The sequence below is a fragment of the Osmerus mordax genome, chromosome 22, assembly GCF_038355195.1.
Source record: "Osmerus mordax isolate fOsmMor3 chromosome 22, fOsmMor3.pri, whole genome shotgun sequence".
Taxonomy (NCBI): Eukaryota; Metazoa; Chordata; class Actinopteri; order Osmeriformes; family Osmeridae; genus Osmerus; species Osmerus mordax.
In genome coordinates, this window is record NC_090071.1 from 11,550,540 (window position 1) to 11,571,325 (window position 20,786).

The 20,786-nt window shown below is 47.3% G+C and overlaps 3 protein-coding genes across 5 annotated transcripts; 2 read left to right on the top strand and 1 right to left on the bottom strand.

Annotated features, from left to right (window-relative positions):
• Positions 1-594: 594 nt before the first annotated feature.
• Positions 595-5,529, bottom strand: LOC136966036 (uncharacterized). Its single transcript, XM_067260388.1, has 7 exons — positions 5,414-5,529; positions 4,995-5,116; positions 4,242-4,338; positions 3,529-3,919; positions 3,083-3,214; positions 2,812-2,951; positions 595-2,690 (listed from the first exon to the last, which is right to left on the bottom strand). Exons 1-7 carry the CDS (start codon positions 5,423-5,425, stop codon positions 2,448-2,450), a joined length of 1,137 nt encoding a protein of 378 aa, XP_067116489.1. The 5' UTR covers positions 5,426-5,529; the 3' UTR covers positions 595-2,447.
• A 3,021-nt stretch (positions 5,530-8,550) lies between these two features.
• Positions 8,551-13,061, top strand: zgc:113276 (uncharacterized protein LOC553748 homolog). Its single transcript, XM_067260912.1, has 9 exons — positions 8,551-8,734; positions 9,004-9,212; positions 9,330-9,545; positions 10,145-10,571; positions 11,124-11,257; positions 11,356-11,595; positions 11,755-11,919; positions 12,096-12,185; positions 12,910-13,061. Exons 1-9 carry the CDS (start codon positions 8,551-8,553, stop codon positions 13,054-13,056), a joined length of 1,812 nt encoding a protein of 603 aa, XP_067117013.1. The 3' UTR covers positions 13,057-13,061.
• pir (pirin) lies at positions 13,061-20,478 on the top strand. 3 transcript variants are annotated; one of them, XM_067260856.1, is made up of 10 exons: positions 13,061-13,170; positions 13,547-13,653; positions 13,795-13,887; positions 16,487-16,567; positions 17,204-17,410; positions 18,254-18,338; positions 19,153-19,197; positions 19,805-19,887; positions 19,991-20,057; positions 20,177-20,478. In XM_067260856.1, the coding sequence occupies exons 1-10, from the start codon at positions 13,134-13,136 to the stop codon at positions 20,293-20,295; spliced, it is 924 nt and encodes a 307-aa protein (XP_067116957.1). In that variant the 5' UTR covers positions 13,061-13,133; the 3' UTR covers positions 20,296-20,478. The 3 variants fall into 3 exon arrangements, with proteins under 3 accessions (XP_067116957.1, XP_067116958.1, XP_067116959.1); XM_067260857.1 differs by having other exon boundaries at positions 13,075-13,351; positions 13,502-13,653; XM_067260858.1 differs by having other exon boundaries at positions 13,075-13,264; positions 13,502-13,653.
• Positions 20,479-20,786: the final 308 nt, after the last annotated feature.

Consider the following 20,786-nt stretch of genomic DNA (forward strand, 5'->3'; position numbering starts at 1 on the left):
CGGTGTTCCCGCCTCCTTCTACAGAGACACATCTTTTTTGCAAGTACACAAATCTTTTTTGCAAGTACATAAATCTCTCTTGCAAGTACACAAATCTTTCTTGCAAGTACACAAATCTGTTTTGAAAGTACAGAAATCTTTTTTGCAAGTACATAAATCTCTCTTGCAAGTACACAAATCTTTCTTGCAAGTACACAAATCTGTTTTGAAAGTATACAAATCTTTTTAGCAGAGCTTGCTCTCCTGGCACTAGTTTTCACGCCATAAAGAAGCCACCATGCATGTGACCATGGTAGACCATGTGAACAGTCTAGGTTCCTGAGCTTACATGCACAACACCGGACAAGAAAGAGGATTCAAGGAGAATGAATGGATCGAAGACACAGCAATGGTCTGCTGTAAAGTCTCTCTGAGGCATGAAGGTCAAAATGAAGCTGGTTTACAGAGATACAGGACGGTGAATACAAAAGGCAGCCCTTGTATATGACATCATATATGGTCCTGACAGCAATTTTACCGGCCTAAACACAGGGCATGATAATAATGAGTGTAACGATGTAAGATAATGATAAAGTAATATATAGTAAGACTTGATCTACTGATTGGGGTTAGCATGTGACAATGGTCAATCCTTCTATTACCTCCAAGGACATGCAGTCTCTCGTAGGGCTGGGCGATATCAATATATATTTTTTTCTCGATATTGTAAAAATGTTTACGATATTCGATAAGATATGTTTGCATTTGCTTTTAAATAATAAAAAAACATGATTTTCTTTTGCCCCCATTAGAAAACAACAAAAACAATTTAGATAGAGCAGCTATTGTTACAAAGTACAAAATGTGTACAAAATGTGATGAAAAAGGGACGTAATATTGGATGCTCAGCGCGTTCTTTGGGAAAGTATGGTTTAATTTGAAATATTTGATATTCACAATATTTTCAAATCGTACATCGTCTACAAAATTGTTGCGATATTATCTCTAATATTCGATATATCGCCTAGCCCTAGTCACTCGCGCATGTTTAAATATCATTGTGACTGATTCAATGACTTTTCTTAGTAAGAGCAATAATTATGATCAGCCACAGTAACATAAAAACATGGTCTGCTCTGCATTTGGTAGACAGCCTGAACTCAAAGCTTAGATGTACACTACTACACAACTAATTCCATTACATCTAAAGGAATCACCTCTAAATCTACCACATCTAAATGTATCACATCTCAATGACATGGTAACATAGACACACTGTAATGGTGGTTGGTATGATGTGTTTATACTTGTCACTGCAGGAGGTTTTCGACCATTTTAACTGTGGAGGTCAAGCCTGTACTGTTACAGTACATTAAACACTGTTGCTCTCATATAGCTTTCTTTACTGCATGCAGGCATTAGCAGCCAAAATACGATGTTTGTAATTATTATTAAGATTCTACATTTAAAGGTCCCATGACATGAAATGTTCACTTTAGGAGGTTATTTAACATTAATATGAGTTCCCCTAGCCTGCCTTTGGTCCCCCAGTGGCAAACAATTTCGATAGGTGTAAACAAAGCCCTGGGTATTCTTCTCTGCCTTTGAGAAAATGAAAGCTGAAACGCTTGGTTTTGAAAATGCTGGTTTTATGATGTCATACAACTGAAGGTTACCTCCCCTTTCTCTGCTTTGCCCGCACAGAGAATTTGGCCCACCAATGAGAAAAGGAGCTACGACCGTGCAAGCGCGATATTGGTTTTCCTCGAGACATCATGGCTCGCAAACGACCAAAGCATGGCAGTTAGCCCCGCCTCTTTCTTCCTCAGAGCATTTAAAGCTACAGACACAGAAACAGCACGTCCTGAGGAAAGCTCATTGTGGGACTGCTCGTAGTGGCTGTAATTCTGCACCAAGGCTGAATTTTGGGAAATAAACTTCAGATACAGTATTAGGGGACCACTAAGGCCTATATAAAAGCATTCAAAAACAGCATGTCATGGGATCTTTAAGGGGGGCCAAAAGGGGGTGCAAGCTTCTTGTCACAGGGGCACTTCCCAACCCTGCCCCCCCCCAGAAATGCCCCTGTGCAGTACTACATAACATTCCAGAAGTAGATCCAAACTCTTCCTTTGGGATAGGGGTTAAAGAGATGTGAATGTAATTCATACCACATTTGACAAAGCAGTGTTAGCTATGACACATTTTCATTTTTAAAATAATTGTACTTCAATAGACACTTTGCACAGTAAAAACAATATTGATAAAACTGCCACCCCGAACTAACTGCTGGACCCACCTGACCACCAAATTAAAACATTTCTGGCTATGCCACAGGTTTTAGACTACCAAACATTTAAACAAGACAAATTCCTGAAAAATACTTAGTCAGCTACTGGCATGTAAAACCTATTATATTATACTTTCAAAACGTTACGTACAACTTGAATTTGGGTCTTCAAGGTCCCTCAGTTGTTCTTAATGAGAAAAAAGAACAAAGCCTCTTTTTCCTGTCCCTTTTCCATCTGTTTCGCCTGGGCTGACGGGGCTAGCTCGCCGGAACGACTGTTGGTGTGGATAAACCAACCGGGAAAGGCAACGGATTCGAACTTCAGCAGGCTTCTTACCGAGGCTGCCTTCATGTAAAACAGGAAACCGAGAGCATCCTGGTCGCCCGGTAGAATCATCTTCAGCTCCTTCTTGTCACATGTCTGATGGCCAGGGACCCAGGAAGTAAACACAGTATGTTATGATTAGTATAATTGCAGTTATGAAGCAATAATCCACGAGAATGTGCGGTGTATCACCACATAAATAAGGGTATCTCTTCACCTCTATGTACAGAGACACCCTGTCCCTCTCCTTGCTACACTTCAGGTAGCAGTTAGAGTCGGTGAAGTTGAGCACCACGGGCATTCCCTTGAACGTCCCATCAACGCTGTCCGATGCGTAGTAGTAGATGGTCATCTTCTCTGCTCGGAGAACAGGCACAGCGGACCGAGCACACACACTGAGTTACCAACCCAATATGGTTTTTTTAGGGGTCATGTGGGCATGTTGGACTAACCTGGGTTTGTTAGGGGTCATGTGGGAGTGTACTAACCTGGGTTAGGCGACATGTAGGGGGAAGATTTGGGGCAGGATTTCCTCAGGTAGAAGTGAGTGTTCAGGTGTTCAATGCAGATGTTCTTTCTGTCCCTCTCCAGCTTTTTGAAACTCTCCCCTCCTCGTGAAACTGAGAGGACACACACACACACACACAGAGACAGACAGACCCACTTCAAAAAACAACTTTCAATAGCTTCCTCTTGTGTCCAATCTTTTTATATTTGGATTCATACAGTCAATGGAAGTGTTTCGACACATCCTGTAAAAAATAACAGGAATCATTTTTTGACTGTCTACTTGAAGGATGGGAGTATCTTGATCACCTTGGTCAGAACAAAAGTTACAACTTTAACATCCATCAAACCTATCCCCTGAAACATGACCCCCTGACCCCTGATCCGGGACCCGAAAGTTTGATGGTTGAAAAGAGATCAGTCTCACCTAGAGTCACCTTGCTGGAACCCGCCACCACCACAACATCGTTGAACGTACACCCAGTACCTCCGCAGTCATGGCAGGGGCTCCCTGAGTCACAACCGCGGCCCCTCACAACCGAAATGGTGGTGTTTGTCATGGCAACCAGGACCATGTCCATTCCTTCCCTCTCGTCGGAAGCCCCTCCCCCTTCGGGTTTCTTGGCATCACCCGTGCCTGGACACATTCCTGGCCCCTCTTCCTTCTCCTCCTCTTCCTCCAGATCCTCCTCCCTCTTCATCTCCAGACTGAAACTGAGGAGGGTTGATTCTTTGAAGAAGGGGCAGAGAGAGCTCCTGTCTGGGCAGGTTAGGGTAGGACGGCCAGTATCACTGTTGGGGTGACCTTGGTGGACTGTCTGGAGCCAAGAGGGGTTAGGAGGATCAAGGTTGAGGCAGTGTAGATAGACAGAGGGATGGATGTAGAGAGAGGACGGAGAGAGAGAGAGAGAGAGAGAGAGAGAGAGAGAGAGAGAGAGAGAGAGAGAGAGAGAGAAGCAGAAAGGGAGACCAGGGTAGCAACAGTGATAACGTCTTGATCTTTCTGTTCATCACTGTCTGCCTGTCTGTCTCTCTCTCCCCTCCTTCTCTCTCTCTCTCTCTCTCTCTCTCTCTCTCTCTCTCTCTCTCTCTCACTCTCTCTTCTCTGCCTCCTGAGGGGTTTCTCCAAGAGTGACTCACCAGTATGGGGGCTTCCTCAATCAGCATGTCTGCAAACCCCTCTGGTGTAATGTCCTGCAGACTCACCCCGTTCATCGTCAGAATCTTGTCACCCTTCCTAACACACACACCAGGGGCACAGCCAGAATAGCATTTTTGGGGGGGTCCCATCTTAAAATGATATGTACAAATCTATCTGTCAGTCTATCGATCTATCGATCTATCTCTAACTATCTCTCTCTCTCTCTGTAAAATATGTACATATAAAATTCCTTCATTTTTATTGTAAGCAATCAGAAATATGTGTGTGTGGGGGGATATGTAAATGAGGCCCCATGTTGGCTACTCTACTGCCCTAGACACACACACATGCACATATACACACATGCATAAATGCATGCAAACACACACACACGTGTACACACACACGTATACAGACACACACACACACACACACACACGTGTACAGACACACAGACACACACACGTGTACAGACACACACAAACACACACACACGTGTACAGACACACAGACACACACACACACACGTATACAGACACACACACACACACACACACGCGTGTACAGACACACAGACACACACACACACGTGTACAGACACACACAAACACACACACACACGTGTACAGACACACAATATGGTGTCTCACCTGCTTTAACAGTAGCATTATTGAACACGTTTATATATGAATAAACTAATGAGTGGATAACAAGAGACATGAATGGTGAGCCCATATGAACATTTGTCCTACCTAGCAAACGCTCCAGCTCCTCCTCCTCTTGTCTTCAGGACCGACTCCACCTCGTAGCAATGCATCCCATCCTGCAGGGTGTGACTGATGGACACCCCTCCCTGGACAGACTGTGCAAAGTCCTTCCCAAATGAAAGACATAATATCAATTAACCAGAGAACCGGCTGGTGAAAGCTCGTCCCTCTCACGTTGCTTTACTGTCGCGCCATCTGACAACAGAATAATATGGTCTAGACAGAGGTGAAATCACGAAGAGCGAGAGGATGGGAAGGCAGAGGAGAAGAGGAGAAAAGAAAAGGAGAAGAGAAAAGAGGAGAGTTGAGAGAGGAGAGGAGAAAGAGAAGAGGAGAGAAGAAGAAAAAGGAGAGAAAAGTAAAGAAAGCAACAGAAAGGAGACTGGAGAGGTCTTCTTCCCCACCTTGGTCTCCATGTTGTCACTCTTCAGAGAGGTCGTCTGGGTAGAGAGGTCTGCTTCGTCCTTTTAACCGCTTGTTGTGTGGTGTTGACACAACACAGCGACGTCTGCTCTCAATGCCAACCCCCAGATCAGAGAGGAACAAAGACTTTAGTGACAGGGGGAAGTTGGAGCAGGGGGAACTGCAGGACAATCTTCAAATTGCAGAAGTGAAATTGAACACGATAAATGTTTATGAACGGTCAATGGTTCAAAACAGAACCAGGAGATTTGATAAACAAATGACTGGTCATATAGGGCAGATGATATCAGACACAACCCATTCACACGTACACCTCCTTCCTCTCCATCACTCATTGATAAAGTGTGGTCAGCCCAGAATTGCGTTGCGAGTCGGTACAGTCCCTTTCCCAGCAGGCGTCATACAGGAAGCTTGAAGCTTAAGAAGATTAATCTTTGCACTTCTGAGGCACCCAACACCCTTCTCACTTCCTCTCCCCGACTAGTCTCTCTTTAAGCCACACACACACACACACAAAGACACAGTCTGTGGATATGTGTGTGTGTATGTTCTGAAATCCCAAACTATAAACACCTGTACAACCCCTCCCCCCCTCCCCCCACCGCCCCCCACAACCTGTACAACTTCTGCATTTTAAAACGTTTTCATGACTGCAAGGTCTTGAGCACAATGGTCTCTCTGTGTGTGTGTGTGTGTGTGTGTGTGTGTGTGTGTGTGTGTGTGTGTGTGTGTGTGTGTGTATGTGTGAAAGACAGTGAGAAAGATATGGGAAAATGTGTCCAAACTTTTGACTGGTACTGTATATACATATTTACATTTACATTTATGCATTTAGCAGACTTCAAAGCGACTTCCAAGAGAGGGCTTTACAAAAGAGCACAGGTCACTGATCATAACAACGAGATAGCCCCAAACATTGCGAGCAGCCAAAACATGAAGCATACATTGTGGAAAATCAAATAAGTGCCAAAGGGAATAAGAGCGTGCAGTTACGTAAACAAGTTACAATTGAACAACATGAAACTCCCCACAAGAGTGCAATAGTGTAAAAAAATATACATACATACATACATACATTACTGGTTAAAAGTTTTAGAACACTGAAATTGTTAGAGTTAAAAAGAAAATCTCCTCCAGAAAAACTGGAGGATAAAAAAAGGTTTTGGTTACCAAACACAGGTGTCCGGTAACTGTTGTTGATTACTTACATACCCTCTGAGCTGTATAAAACAACATTATAACATTATAACCCTGAAAGGTGTAGGTCTTTCCTTCATAGAAAGAAAGGCAAGGTTTCACTGAGTACGGTTTCCTACACCACCACAAAGGACTTACTGGAGGAAACTCAGACAGGAAGAGTACTGGTAGACCCCAATACCAAGAGAATCAGAAGTCAATAGCTTATGTGTTTTGTGGGGGGTAATGAGAGCGAGAGAGAGAGAGTGTGAAACAGAGAGAGATAGAGAGTGAGAGGGAGAGAGTGTGGGAGAGAGAGTGAGAGAGAGAGAGCGAGAGTGTGGGAGAGAGTGAGTGAGAGAGAGAGAGAGAGAGAGAGATAGAGAGAGAGAGAGAGAGAGAGAGAGAGAGAGAGAGAGAGTGAGAACGTGAGTGTGAGAGAGAGAGAAATGGGCGAATTTCATGACTGTTCAAAATGGTCTCAGGCCAGAGCCAGACCCAGACCTGACAACAGGTCCCCCTCTGCCCACCATACTGTAGTCAGTCATGAGTAACGCTCTATTTACACCCCAATCTCCCTCTCCACCTCATACCCTCCCACTCCCCACCACCCACCCTCTCCTTGCTGGCCCCAACCCCACCCCGTCTCCTCCTCCCCTGCTCCCTCCAGCACCAATCCCCCCATTCTTCACTCCAAGTCTATTTTCAGCTCCCCCCCAGCTGAATGGCCAATAGGAGGCCAGAGTATATTCGGTCGCCGGGGTGGGATTGGGTTACAAGTGAGCTACGGCACTGTGTGACGGTTTGCAGGTTGTATGCCAGAACTAATTTCTGATTTTCTGTCTTCACACAGTTCTAGGTATGTATAGACATCTGTGTGTTGGCACGTGCTAATATGTTTGTTCGGTGTCTGTGTTGGCACATGTCCGTGTTGGCGTTTGGGCTGGCATGTGTCGATGTGTGTTCTGGCGTGACTCACAAGGTCACATGGACATTAGTATACCTCCGGCAGTACAACTCACAGATTGTACTGTAAACCTTCAAACCGTGAACACAACCACAAAGGATGGTCACCTCAATGTTTGTGGATCATTGGAAAATGCAGCGAATGTTAAAACAATTATGCATAACAACGGAATGACTATCTTAGACTTGTTTGGTGTTGTGTCATATCCAGTATATATCGAGCTACTGTACACAAATAACTAAATCCTTATTGAATCACTCACATATTACTTTAATGTGCTTATACTGAAAACCAAATCACCAAACATATACATTCACTTGAGAATCATCATATACTCACAGTCAACAGAGAGCTTTAAAGATTCAAAGAGTAAAATAACTAAACTGAGGGCGAAGGTTCATAACATCCTTTTATACTAACATCTTAAGAAGTCCTCTCTCAGGTTGGAACCACAAAGACTGATAGCTCTCTAGTGGTTCAGAGGCTTTCTTAACATTGCACCGGAAGCGCTCAGCATCCTGTTTCTCTGTCTCTTTGCTCTCGAAAGCACTCAAAATTTGACCTTGAATTGGTCATTCCAGATGAGACAATTACACACAAGCATTGTTTATTGTTGGTAAGCCACACGGATATTTAGGACTGAGAAGCATACAAGTTAGGAGAAGCACCCACGTGTGTCAACTAAAGAGACACATCATCCCCCCCTCCTTCCCCAATGGATGGAGCCAAGAGCCAGAACCAATGGTGGAGGCTAGGTTGGAGGGAACGAGGAATATGTTGAGCATGTTGCATGTTTCTAAAGCGGCAACATATCTGTCGTCTTCATGCTGACAAGGCTTCATCTGAAGTTTGATGTCATGCCCATGTTCGGATGTTTGTTCAAGTCTTCAGTGCGTCTGAGACACAGCTTCTGTGGTGTGTGTGTGTGTGCGTGCATACTGTACGTGTGTGTATTTGCGGGTGTTTCAATAGGGGATGCTGGACGTGCTGATAATAGGAGGCGGGCCTCACGCCTTGACCCTGGCCACTCTGCTCTCCAACCCCCACCACCCCCCCTCTGACCCCTCACCCCCCCGGCCGGACCCCCAGCCTGGCCAAAACGTACCCAGACGGGGCCTGTCCAAGAGCAGAGGGAGGACCAAGAGGAGAGTGCCGTCCAGTGAGTCTAAAGAAGCCCCCCGACTCCACACATCAACACACACAGCAGTCCGATTGTGCTTCACAGAAACGCAACAACCGTTGAGCCCGTTTCTCTTCTCTTCTCATGTTGACGGTGCTCCTGTATACAATCATTGAGGTTTTGCTTCTTGCCCGTAGTGTTACTGTCATACTAAGGAAGGCTTGATTTGGACGACGGCGCGTCCCTACCTCGCTGTTCACAGCAGCTGAATTCAAGCTGGAGTCGGATGATTCTGTGTGTCTTTGAAGGGTCGGCGGAGCAGCTTTCGTCGACAGAGTGGGTCCTGGACAGCGCCCACGGCCCCCCATGTCCCCCCAGCCCCCCTGGGCCCCCCTTGAGTCTCAGAGTAGTGGACTCGTACGGAGAATGGGCCGCCCTCTGGGAGAGCCAGTTCACCGCCCTCAACATCCCCCACCTCCGCTCACACACCCTGGTACACACTGACCCCTTCGACAAGGTACCCACACGCACTGACTCACACGTACACTGTAAATCCCCCCCCCCCACCACCACCACACACACACACATGCTTCCAGCCCCGGAAACCCCCCCTGTGCCTGGCTCCACCCTGCAGGCAGCGCTGCGGCAGTTCGTGGCGGAGCAGGGGCGCGGGGAGGAGCTACACAGCTTGCCCGACCGCGCCTACATCCTGGACCAGCACACCTTCTTCAACGACAGCCGGCTGGGCAGGAAGGAGAAGCAGAGGCTGGGGCTGAATGCTCGCCCTCAGGACCGCCTGTGCTTCAGTCTGCCTGGAGCTCAACTCAGCGTGGATTTCTTTCGACAGCAGGTCGGACCGGCCATGGACATGTGTGTGTGTGTGTGTGTGTGAGAGTTTGAGTGTGTGGGAGAGTGTGTGCATGCAAGAGTGTTTCTGTGGGTGCAAGACTGTTTGAGTGATGTCTCTGTATCATAAGTGTGTGTGGCGTGTGTGCGTTTCAAGTATCCTAGCACGTAGTGTGGTGACCTGCTGAAGATCTGTGCACCTGACATTATCTAACAGGATAGTTGCTGGTTTAACAGTACAACTAATTGTTTAACCACAGGAACACAACTAACAGCGGGCCACGTTTATAGGATTGTGTACGGTGTACTGTGCATGCAAGTAAACTGCATTGTATGTGACTTAAATAATAAACGTGTTAGCATGGTTGTGTTGTGTTTCAGTCTCTCAGCACTAGAAGGTGTAAAGCCAAAAATATAAATAAATACAAGACTGTAACCACTGCTGTGTTGTGAAATACCTTAATTGTCTGGTGTGGGCTGATAAAAGATATCTTTAATGGCTGATATGGAATGAAGAATGGCGGCTTTATTCATTCACAGTAAAAGATGAAGGCATGTTGCTTGATATGAACTTGGAGTTTTACTGACCACTGGGAGCTGCAGGTGGAGAGGTACGACCTGAACAAAGTCCTGCTCAGAGGAACAGTGGAGAGGATCGTACCAGAGATGGAGGACAAGAGGAGGAAGGAAGAGGAGGAAGAGGAGGGGAAGGAGGAGGGGACGAAGGAGCAGGATGAGATTGAGGAGGAAGAAGAGACTACGGAGGAGGTGGAGAGGAGCAGAGAGGAGAAGGAGGTGAAGTTCTTCAGGGTCCACCTCCGCGGCGGGACTGTCCTCGAGGCTCGGAGGGTTGTCATGGCGACAGGACCCACCCGGTCCCAGATGGCAAACATTCCTTCCTGGGTGTCGGCCATTCAGGAGAGCTACCCGGAGGACCGCCTGAGACACACCGTCACCCTCATGCACCCCACCTGCTCACGCACACAGGAAACAGGAAGTAAAGGAGAGGATGAGAGACTGCTCTCACTTGGTAGGTTTGAAGACAGTATCACTCAAGGCCAGGTCTTTCTGAAAACACAATATCAAAGTATTGAATATCATGATTCATCAATTGTTTTATATTTATGTCAAGTAAAGTGTCGCTGTTATGTGTGATGTTTATGTCATTTATTGCAGTTGCAATTGATCTCATGTGAGCTTTTTGACATCAAGAGCTAAGAGGATCTCAAACAATAATCGGACTCAATACTGGTTATTGTCTTCATCTGTCCGTTTGATTTTTACACATCTACTGAATCATTAGTTGGTTGCAAAGTGGTTGCTTTTTGGCAGTCAGTACTCCACCCGCAAGAAAGGGAATAACTTACAAAATCCTAAACTTTTTAGTCTAACTTATTATTTTTGCTCATTTGCCTTGAACTTGGGTCAAGAAAAGTGCATTATAAATAACATGTATTATTATTGTTATTATTCCTTCCTTTTTGCAACACAAAATGGAATGCTTTAACTACATTGTAGTTACATCGTATGTTGCAGTTACAGCTGCGTGTGTGTGTGTGTGTGTGTGTGTACGTTCGTCCAGAGGCCTGCGTCGTGTGTGAGCCGGGAGAGCGGGTGATGGTGATTGGCGGAGGCCTGACCAGCGCTCACATTGTCTCCACAGCGCTGTCGCTAGGCGCAAGCCACGTGGCATGGGTGATGCGTAAACACCTGCAGGTGAGATGGCATTCCACCAATCCACTATGCTCCCCATGGCTCATCCCCCACCCCACCCCACCCCCACTCACCCCACCTCAACACCCCATCCGCCCCAGCTAAAGCAGTTTGATGTGGGGGATGTGGAGAGTCTGGTGGGCCGCTACTCCCACGTGGAGCACGGCATCAAGCTGGACGGACGGGCCTACCTCAGGCAGTTCTACAACCAGAGCAGCCTCCACAAACGCCTGGCTATGATTCGCCAAGCCAGGAAGGGCGGGGCCGTCACCCCCGAGGCCTACGCCCACCTGCAGCCCTTCATACAGAGTGGGCGTGTCTCCGTCAGAGCCTACTGTCAGGTTTGTTTACATTGGGCTGTGTTTTTTCTTTATTTGTTTTGCCCGTTTCAAGATGCACTTGATTTATCTCTCGTCTTCCTCCCAAACCAGGCACGCTATTTGAAACGCCCCACATGTACTGAAGAATGCGTTTGTCTGTCCCCCTCCCCCATCTTCCAGGTCAGCGAGGCCCGCTGGAGTTACAGGGCCCAGGCCTGGAGCGTGGCCCTGACCCCGGAGGGAGACAGCTGGGCTGGGGACAGAATCTGGCTGGCCACGGGCTGCAAGCTGGACGTGCAACAGGACCCCCTGCTCTCACACGTCATCAAGGACTTCCCCATACAGGTGGACTCGGAGGGCAGGAGGAGGGGGTGGAATGGATCGATGGAGGGGGGGGGGGAGTGAAGGGATTGGAGGGGGGGAAAAATCTATTGTTGGTCATATTTGGGGGATATAAAGTCAGCAATCTTCATCCCACTAAATTGTAATCATGTCTTTGTGTGGGCGCTCACTGTTTGCAGGTGATAGATGGCTGGCCCTGTATCGGGGAGAGTTTGTGTTGGTCTCCAGGCTGTCCTCTCTACCTAATGGGCCAATACACAGCCCTCCAGGTGATGTATCTCTAACACCCACTAACTCTTTATAAAGACCTGTCCTTAATTAATAGAATAGCCCTACAAGTGACAATGTAAACACTTAGACACTGTCCAACATCCAGCAAAGGAACACAATAAACAACGGCAGGGAAAAACATGTTCTACACCGTTTTCAGCTCTCTACTTTCCACTGCAAGCCTTAATTCTCAATTCCGATTTATTTATCAGATCCGATTTTTGGGCGGTCTGTTCACATTGTCATTTTAAATTTGGCTAATATCAGATTCCAGTGTCAACTGGTCGCGGTCCTGAACTGCCCCGCATGCGCAAAAGAACAAAAATAAACACCTCACATGTAAGACGTTCTCACACCTGTTGGAGGACAGTGACAGTGAAGTAAGTTTTCAAGCATTTTTTAAATAGCATTTAAAATAAAATCATGTTTTGTGGAAGCCAGCGAACGTTTGAGCAGGAAATACGGAGGACGAGGAGAAAAAACAAATGTTCAACTCAGAGGTGCCACGTTCAGCTGCAGTGTGAACGTAGCCTAAGGTTCCTTTTCCTACAAAAATGATCCGGTTTTATCTGACTACCTTTTGGAAATGAAACATTGATGATACAAAGCGTTGTTTCATAGTACATAGAACCTTTTTAGACGACACTCGTGGTCGATACAATAGATTAACTATACTACAGGTTTCACTAACCCGGCAGCGCGCTTCTGCTGTCCCGCGCGCAGGTTGGTCCGCACGCAGTGAATCTGGCAGGAGGACAGGCAGCGAGTATGCGCATCGCCAAGGATATCCTGGGTAATCCGGAAGTGGCGGCGGAGAAAACGCGCACAGAGGAGTACGTTCAGCATATGCACGGGCTGATGTGGTTGTAATGCCTATATGCTCTGGTTGTGATGGTGACAACCGGGACAACACCACGAGCCGCGCCTTGAAACCCGAAACCAGGTGGATGCTTCCGCACAGAACAGAATGCACAGTCACGACAGGTGCATTGGCAACAACAATAAAACTGTTTTTGAGTTTGTTCGTCAACCTCAGCGTATGTTAGTGTGAAGTGATGTCGACGTACAGGGCTTGAAGGTATTGTTAGAAGTTGTCATCCTATTATTGGAAGTGCAAGTTTTTGACTGCAGACTTCGACCCTCGAATAAAACAAAAAAAAATCAGGTTTGTCTATCTATCCTACAGGAATTAGACAGATTGACTCATCAAACTGTGTAGGCCTATGTATTTGCCCAATTCAAATCTATTAAAGTTGCATTTGACCAATGTTCATTGTTCATGATTGTTGATTTTATGACTTAACAATATTTACAGTTTAGAGTTACTTTCCCCCTCCACTATTCACTGTGCACTCCTGAGGTAAAGCCGTTATGATGCGAGTGAGGAGAGCAGAGCGGGCGGTGAAGAGCGTGGAACAGGCGGAGGGAGTCGGAGCCCGGGTCAGACGCAGCATAGGGAGACAGGAAGTGAGTGACCACAGCCCATGAACTCTTGAGCCCTTCACCTTAACTAACGTCTTAGGGTCTGTAAGATCTGTGTGAACGATGTTTAGTTGCAGTAGAGGGGGGTTAACACACCTCACATCCACAGCTGTTTCTATTTTCCAGCTGAAGAACCTGGACCCCTTCCTGATGCTGGATGAATTCTGTGTCAGCAAGCCTGCAGGGTTTCCTGATCATCCTCACAGGGGCTTTGAGACGGTAAAATCCCCCTAACATCCTGAAAGGACTGAGAGCTCCAATTACCAACTAACAGATTATAAAGTTTCAACTCAAACCAAATGTTTAAAAGACCTGTTGTGTTCAGTTATTACAGGTAGTGGTATATGCCACTCTACTAGGAAGCACTGCATAACAACAGTGATAGCTGTGCATTAGAGACATAGAATGTATGCACCTTCCTGACAAAGTAAATTCCTTGTCTGTGCAAACTTTCATGGGGATTAAAACCCTTTCTGATTCTGATTCTAGGGGCCAAAGCGACTTCTCTTGGAAGTCGCTTTGGATAAAAGCGTCTGCTAAATGAATAAATGTAAATGTAAATGATAGTTAAATATGGTGGCTTGTGTGGACGCTTAAATTATTGAGTTGTAATTACTCAAACCAGTTTTGTGGAAATGCCTAACGTAGTCACAGAAGGTTCATAAAGCAGACGCTTTTATCCAAAGCGACTTCTCTTGGAAGTCGCTTTGGATAAAAGCGTCTGCTAAATGAATAAATGTAAATGTAAATGATAGTTAAATATGGTGGCTTGTGTGGACGCTTAAATTATTGAGTTTTAATTACTCAAACCAGTTTTGTGGAAATGCCTAACGTAGTCACAGAAGGTTCATAAAACAAAAATCATCTTTATTGCTGATCTGTTTGGGCTTAAGAAAAACACAATTTATGCAATCACCTGATGGTCCTATTGGATTGACAGATTGGTAGTCTACCTGTGACTGTCAGCAGATGGCGCTAGTGGGAAGACAAACTGGGCAAAGCTGTTCGACGACTTGATCAGTAGATACCGCACCTTTTAGTATTTACTGAACTTATTGTCCAAAAGTAAATATGTTTTTACGATTTTAAAAAGTTTAGAAATGTTAGTGTTTAGAAGTTGACAGGAAAATGTCAGCCCAGGACACAAAATAAATTAAATACATGTTAGAATCCGAGTCGATTCAACCATAAAAGACGTATTATTGTATTTAAAAGAAGGGCATTAGGCTTCCAGGAAATACCCAGTATGCTTCAGATGTGGTGTTTGTGGAGCAGAGTGGGTTTCTGTGGTCGTCTGTGATTCTCTTGCCTGACTGAATATATCCAGTCTCCACCCAGCATCCATCCTGTTCTCTCACACGCAACTCACACACACATACAACTCCACATGCAGCTCTCTCTCTCACACACACACACACACACACACACACACACACACACACACACACATATGCAACATATACACTGGAACAGCTACAACTACTGGGCTGTGTGTAACAGTAACTTGACTTCTGAAGTCTGTTAAGTCTCTAATGTTATAGTGTCAAGTCAAACTGAACCACACGTTTTTCCACTCCTCTCCTCCCCTCTCCTCTCCTCCCCACTCCTCCCCTCTCCTCTCCTCCCTACTCCTCTCCTCCCCTCTCCTCTCCTCTCCTCCCCACTCCTCCCCTCTCCTCTCCTCCCTACTCCTCTCCTCCCTACTCCTCTCCTTCCCACTCCTCCCCTCTCCTCTCCTCCCCTCTCCTCCCCACTCCTCCCTACTCCACTCCTCCCTACTCCACTCCTCCCCTCTCCTCCCCACTCCTCTCCTCCCCTCTCCTCTCCTCCCTACTCCTCTCCTCCCCATTCCTCTCCTCCCCACTCCTCCCCTCTCCTCCCTACTCCTCTCCTCTCCTCCCCACTCCTCCCCTCTCCTCCCTACTCCTCTACTCCCCACTCCTCCCCTCTCCTCCCCACTCCTCCCCTCTCCTCTCCTCCCTACTCTTCTCCTCCCCTCTCCTCTCCTCCCTACTCCTCTCCTCCCCACTCCTCCCCACTCCTCCCCTCTCCTCCCAACTCCTCTCCTCCCCACTCCTCCCCTCTCCTCCCTACTCCTCTCCTTCCCACTCCTCTCCTCATCTCTCTCCTCGTCTCTCTTCTCCTCCCCTCCTCTCCTCCCTTCTCCTCCCCTCCCTTCTCCTGCTGTGCTGCAGGTGTGTTTACTCTTAGTCGTATGATGCACTGAGGTCACAGCTGTGGAACCAGTTCACTGGAACCACTGGACACCAGCCCCCCCCACCCCTCCTAACCAGCCTCCCCCAAGCAGATGTTGGCCCCTGACCGCTAACACCCACTCAGCACTCCTCTTCATGTCACCCCCAACGGCGTCTTGGAAGTGAACACATGCTAGCTCAACAGTGCCCTGGAAATGGACCAATTGGCCCTTTCTCCACAAGTCTTTGAGAGATAAACCTGACCACAGGAACTGACCCCAGAACAGCCACATTCCCTAAACTTATACCCCGCTGTTGCTCTGGACAGAACACGGTTCTGTGTATTTATGGAACGTTCTAGACAGTATTATGGTCAAATAAGTCCTGCACATCTGTATATATTAACTTAAGTCAGCATATGTTCTTCTCATGGGAACCTTGCTGTGGAAAGATCTAGAACAGGTTTGCGTGTTCCTCAAAAAGAACCTGCTGTGCAAAGTGCAAGAACATGTTGGACCCATCCGTTTCCAGAGTAAGATTTGACCTCCAGCTACATCCCTTAACCAGTTACAGAACAGTGTGTGTGTGTGTGTGTGTGGGTGTGTGTGTGTGTGTCTGTCCAGGTAACCTACCTTCTCCAAGGTGAGTCAGCTCACGAGGACTTCTGTGGACACTCTGGACGGCTGAAGTCTGGAGACCTGCAGGTACTCTTCTATTGACACACACACACCACACATACATACGCGCACACACACAACACTCAGGATAGGGTAACCCCTGCCGTTCACCATACACCATCCTTGTGAGTAAAATAGAGGCACTTTCGAAGGTGTCAAGTTTAGGGCTTCAACGTTTTAGCTCTGTCTCTCTCTCTCTCTCTCTCTTTGTCTCTCTCTCTCGCTCTCTCTCTCTCTCTTTGTCTCTCATTCTCATTTTCACACACACTGAACTAATGAGAAGTGATGCCTGTGGGGTGTTTCCTGTGTTCTCATAGTCATAAACCCAGTTTCACACACACACACAAACACACACTTACACACACACACACACACACACACACACACACACACACACATACAAGCCACAATGTGCTGACTTGAACACAAACATCTGAACCACAGGAAGAACCTTTCAGTGGAACTGCCACGGATTGTCCCATTAGATCGAGAGTGTGTTTACGTGTGCACGTTTCATGTTTGTATGTGCATGCCTGTGCCTCTTGTATCTTAACTGTTCACCAGTTACGTCAGCAAAACGTCAAGCAGATTTACAATTAGAGCAAGAAATCGTGTGGTTGTTTCTCCTGGTTGCGTACGTGCGCATGTTTGTATGTACGTCAGTGGATGACGGCAGGCCGGGGTGTGGTCCATGCTGAGATGCCTGTGTCGGACGAGCCCCTCCACGGACTGCAGCTGTGGGTCAACCTCCGGGGGCGGGACAAGATGGTGGAGCCAGCCTACCAGGAGCTCCGGAGCAGCGAGATCCCCAGACCCAGCAGGGGCGGAGTCACTGTGGCCGTCATCTCAGGGGAGGCCCTGGGGGCACAGGTCTCTCCCCTTCTCATCATCATCCTCCGTTCTTCCTCTCCTCTCCTTGTCGTCCTTCTCATCGTCCTCTTCCTGTTCATCCTGCTCCTCTTCTTTCCTCATCCCTCATTCTCCCCCCTCCTCTCCACGTCACCCTCTTCCTCCTGCTCTTCGTTCTCTTCCTCTCAGGTTTCCCCTCCTTCTCCTCCTCTCACTGCTCCTCCTTCCCATTTCCTCACCGTCTCCTTCGCCTCTCCTGTTTTCTTTCTTCCTTCCCCTTTCTTCTTTTTTCTTCATAACGTTTACGGTCTGGCCTTCAAAGTGACATCAGTACTGTAAACAGGAAGTGGGAGGGGAATCCTGGGGTTCTTCCTGGAAACGTTGACGTCTCCAAACGTGGATCGGATTTAGGGTGCGGACTGGTCTGCCAGCTCAAACATAACAAACACCATATCCTGGAATTTCATATTTCTCATTCTGCAAAAAACCAATGTGACCACAAAGTCAAAGAAGCACTGACACACTGGTTCTGGGGCCCATATTGATTACCTAGTATAACACTGTATTAGTACATAGAAGTACTTTATTGATCCCCTAGGGGAATGAAAGATGATTAAAAAAAACAGAAATAGGAAGAAAAAAAGGTTACCAATCAAGTTATTGTCTGTGTAGGTCACCCCCCCCCCTTCCCCTTGATCTCTCACTCACTCCATCTCTCTCTCTTCATCTCTTCCATCTGTCTCTGTCTAAAAATCAGTAGCACATGTTTTGGTAAAGTACCAACCATGTACATGGCTTTGGTTGCTCTAGGTCATACGATGTGTGTGCATGTGTCTGTGTGTGTGTGTGTGTGTGTGTGTCTAGTCCCCGGTGTACACCAGGACTCCCACCCTCTACTTGGACTTCACACTGCAGGAAGGAGCTCATCATGTTCAGCCAGTCTCTCCAGGTACTCATCTTCACACCGGCTGTACACGTCACATACACCATACAGCATCTTGTACCATATCTATGTCATGTTGACTGTATAGCCACATAATGTATTTGAGTATACACAGAGAGTAAATCGTATTCTGTATGCGTGATGGTGAGGAGGACAATGTCTCAGCAGAGGAAATTTTCTGAAAAATTCCCAAACTGAAAACAAGAGCTTGGCTTCCTTCATTGTTTGTGTGTGTGTCTGTGCGTGTGTGTGTGTGTGGTAGAGTTGTTTGTCTCTTTGTCCCATTGTTAGGACTCTTAGATTTAACCATGCCAGTGTGGTCAACACTGGTCACGACACACACTCCTTATGTAACATTGCTAACCCTTAGCAGACATGCACACACATCCACACACACACACACACACACACACAGCCACACACCCACACACAGTGACTGTCTTTGGAAGGTCATCCATTGAGAACTTAAAAGTGATTGGATCAAGGACCAATGTCAATACCCTCCTTGTACTTACTGTACACACACGTCACACACACAGACACACACACAGACAGACACCCAGTCATCCTAACAGATGACCGTTTGCCAGTATAATGTGCTGTATAATCCTCTGTGAATCAGAGGAAGCTGACTAGTTGTCGGCAGATGCCTACAGCCTTTATTACTGTAATGGAATCAAATTGTGGAATGCTTCTTTAGACACAGTGTTGCATGACAGAGAGAATGGATCATTTCATTGTGAAACCCCGTTTGGTTCAAGCCGTTTTGGGGGTTATTTACATTTCGGTCTAGTTTTAACGATGCCTCTTTTTTTTATAGGGTGGACCGCGTTCATCTACTCCCTGTCAGGGGTCGTTCATGTGGGTGAGTTTTGGGCTGGACTGGGGTTAGGGGTTCGCTTTCTGGGTGTCGTGTTTTTCTACCATTCAAACTAAAGCCCAGTCCAGAGTCCAGCAGACACTCCAAGTTCTGGAACATTCTCCCCTCCTACTCACGACCCCCTGCAGGTGCACCTATCTCCTTATTTGCTCCTGCTTTCCTCTCCCTCTCCTTCTCCATCTCCCTCTTGTCTGCCTCCCCCTCCCCTCCTGTAAGGAGGTCATGTCAGAGTTAGGAGGGCCTGTGTGATCTCCAGCCAATAGCAGCAGGTTTTACCTAGGAGGATACCATGCAGGATTCCATCCTGTTGTGATTCATGCAGACAGGAAGACTTGATGACTTCCAGCTTCACAGAACGCAGCCACACACACACACACACACACACACACACAGTCGTTCTCTCGATCCATACTTATGTACTCTCTCACTCTAAGTTTCCCTTTCTCACCCCCTTCTTTCTCTCCCAAACTCCTTATCTCGTCCTCCCTGCATCCCCACTTCCATTACTCTCTCCTAGGTCTCAGGCCTGTTACGCTTACGTAAATGCAAACTAAAGGTTGCCTTTGTTTTGGCTGCCCTTCCCTCCCCGCAGGTACTGAGGAGGAGCAGAGCAGGGTGGAGCCGCACCACACGGTGGTGCTTGGAGTGGGGGACTGTGTCAGAGTGGAGAACAAGGTACAGCAGGCCTACTGTCTGCTTGACCAGGGCGGGTATCGAACCCGGGCCTGCTTAAGGAAGGACATGTTGTAAAGCTGAGCTCTTTTCTTTGTACATTAAGGCTCCGGAGGAGTGCCACTTTGTTCTGATCGCTGGAGAGCCCATCAAGGAGCCGGTCGTACAGCAGGGTGGGGTTGCGTGCCTGGGCATAGCGGGGGTGGTTCAGGGAGCCGGACATTCATCAAGGTAGGATCCATGCCCAGTCACTGGTTGATGATGTCACTGGTTTCTCCATCTTGTTCCTCAGGGCCGTTTGTGATGACGTCAGAGGAAGAGATCAGGCAGGCTATCAGAGACTACCAGGCAAACACCAATGGCTTCGAGAGGGCTAGGGGCTGGAGGTCAAAGATCAGAGACACAGTCTGACACTCACACGCGCCCCGTGGTGCTTACACTGCATGTTCCCCATGCAACAATATTTGCAATTACAATGCTTTGCTCGTCATATTTGATGTGATCCATGTTATATTTGTATATATTCACTGATCAACATGCTACTGACAATGTTACTGACAATGAAAACCGCGTTGCTGTATTCGACAATAAAACTCTAAGCTATGCATGTTGTCTTATTATGTGTCTGTGATGGGCGGGGGGGGGGGGGTAGTCTCTCCTTGTAAGCATGGAGAGAGAGAGAGAGAGGCAGGGTGGAAGAGGGGAGGAGACAGGTGGATGATGAGAGGGGAGGGGTGTAGAACAGGAGGGGGAGGGCTGGTAGAAGGGAAGGGAGGGGTGTACAACAGGAGGGGGTGGGGCGTGGAGGCGGGGAGTGGAGGCGGGGTAGGACGGGATCTGGTCACATGTGGATCACATTTAAACCACATGTGGCAGCTGCAGTCTCAGACCTTCTGGAGTTG

What these genes read in the sequence shown, in the direction of transcription:
- LOC136966036 (XM_067260388.1), bottom strand. An exon ending in TTGAGGAAGCCCCCATACTG is followed by an intron (nt 3,920 to 4,241) that starts GTGAGTCACTCT and finishes TCTTGGCTCCAG; the next exon opens with ACAGTCCACCAAGGTCACCC. An exon ending in GGGTGTCTCTGTACATAGAG is followed by an intron (nt 2,691 to 2,811) that starts GTGAAGAGATAC and finishes CCTGGCCATCAG; the next exon opens with ACATGTGACAAGAAGGAGCT.
- zgc:113276 (XM_067260912.1), top strand. Translation starts at nt 8,551, where the DNA reads ATGCTGGACGTGCTGATAATAGGAGGCGGGCCTCACGCCTTGACCCTG. An exon ending in ACACTGACCCCTTCGACAAG is followed by an intron (nt 9,213 to 9,329) that starts GTACCCACACGC and finishes TCCACCCTGCAG; the next exon opens with GCAGCGCTGCGGCAGTTCGT. An exon ending in CCGTCAGAGCCTACTGTCAG is followed by an intron (nt 11,596 to 11,754) that starts GTTTGTTTACAT and finishes CCCATCTTCCAG; the next exon opens with GTCAGCGAGGCCCGCTGGAG.
- pir (XM_067260856.1), top strand. Translation starts at nt 13,134, where the DNA reads ATGCTTCCGCACAGAACAGAATGCACAGTCACGACAG. An exon ending in TGAAGTCTGGAGACCTGCAG is followed by an intron (nt 16,568 to 17,203) that starts GTACTCTTCTAT and finishes TATGTACGTCAG; the next exon opens with TGGATGACGGCAGGCCGGGG. An exon ending in GTGTCAGAGTGGAGAACAAG is followed by an intron (nt 19,888 to 19,990) that starts GTACAGCAGGCC and finishes TTGTACATTAAG; the next exon opens with GCTCCGGAGGAGTGCCACTT.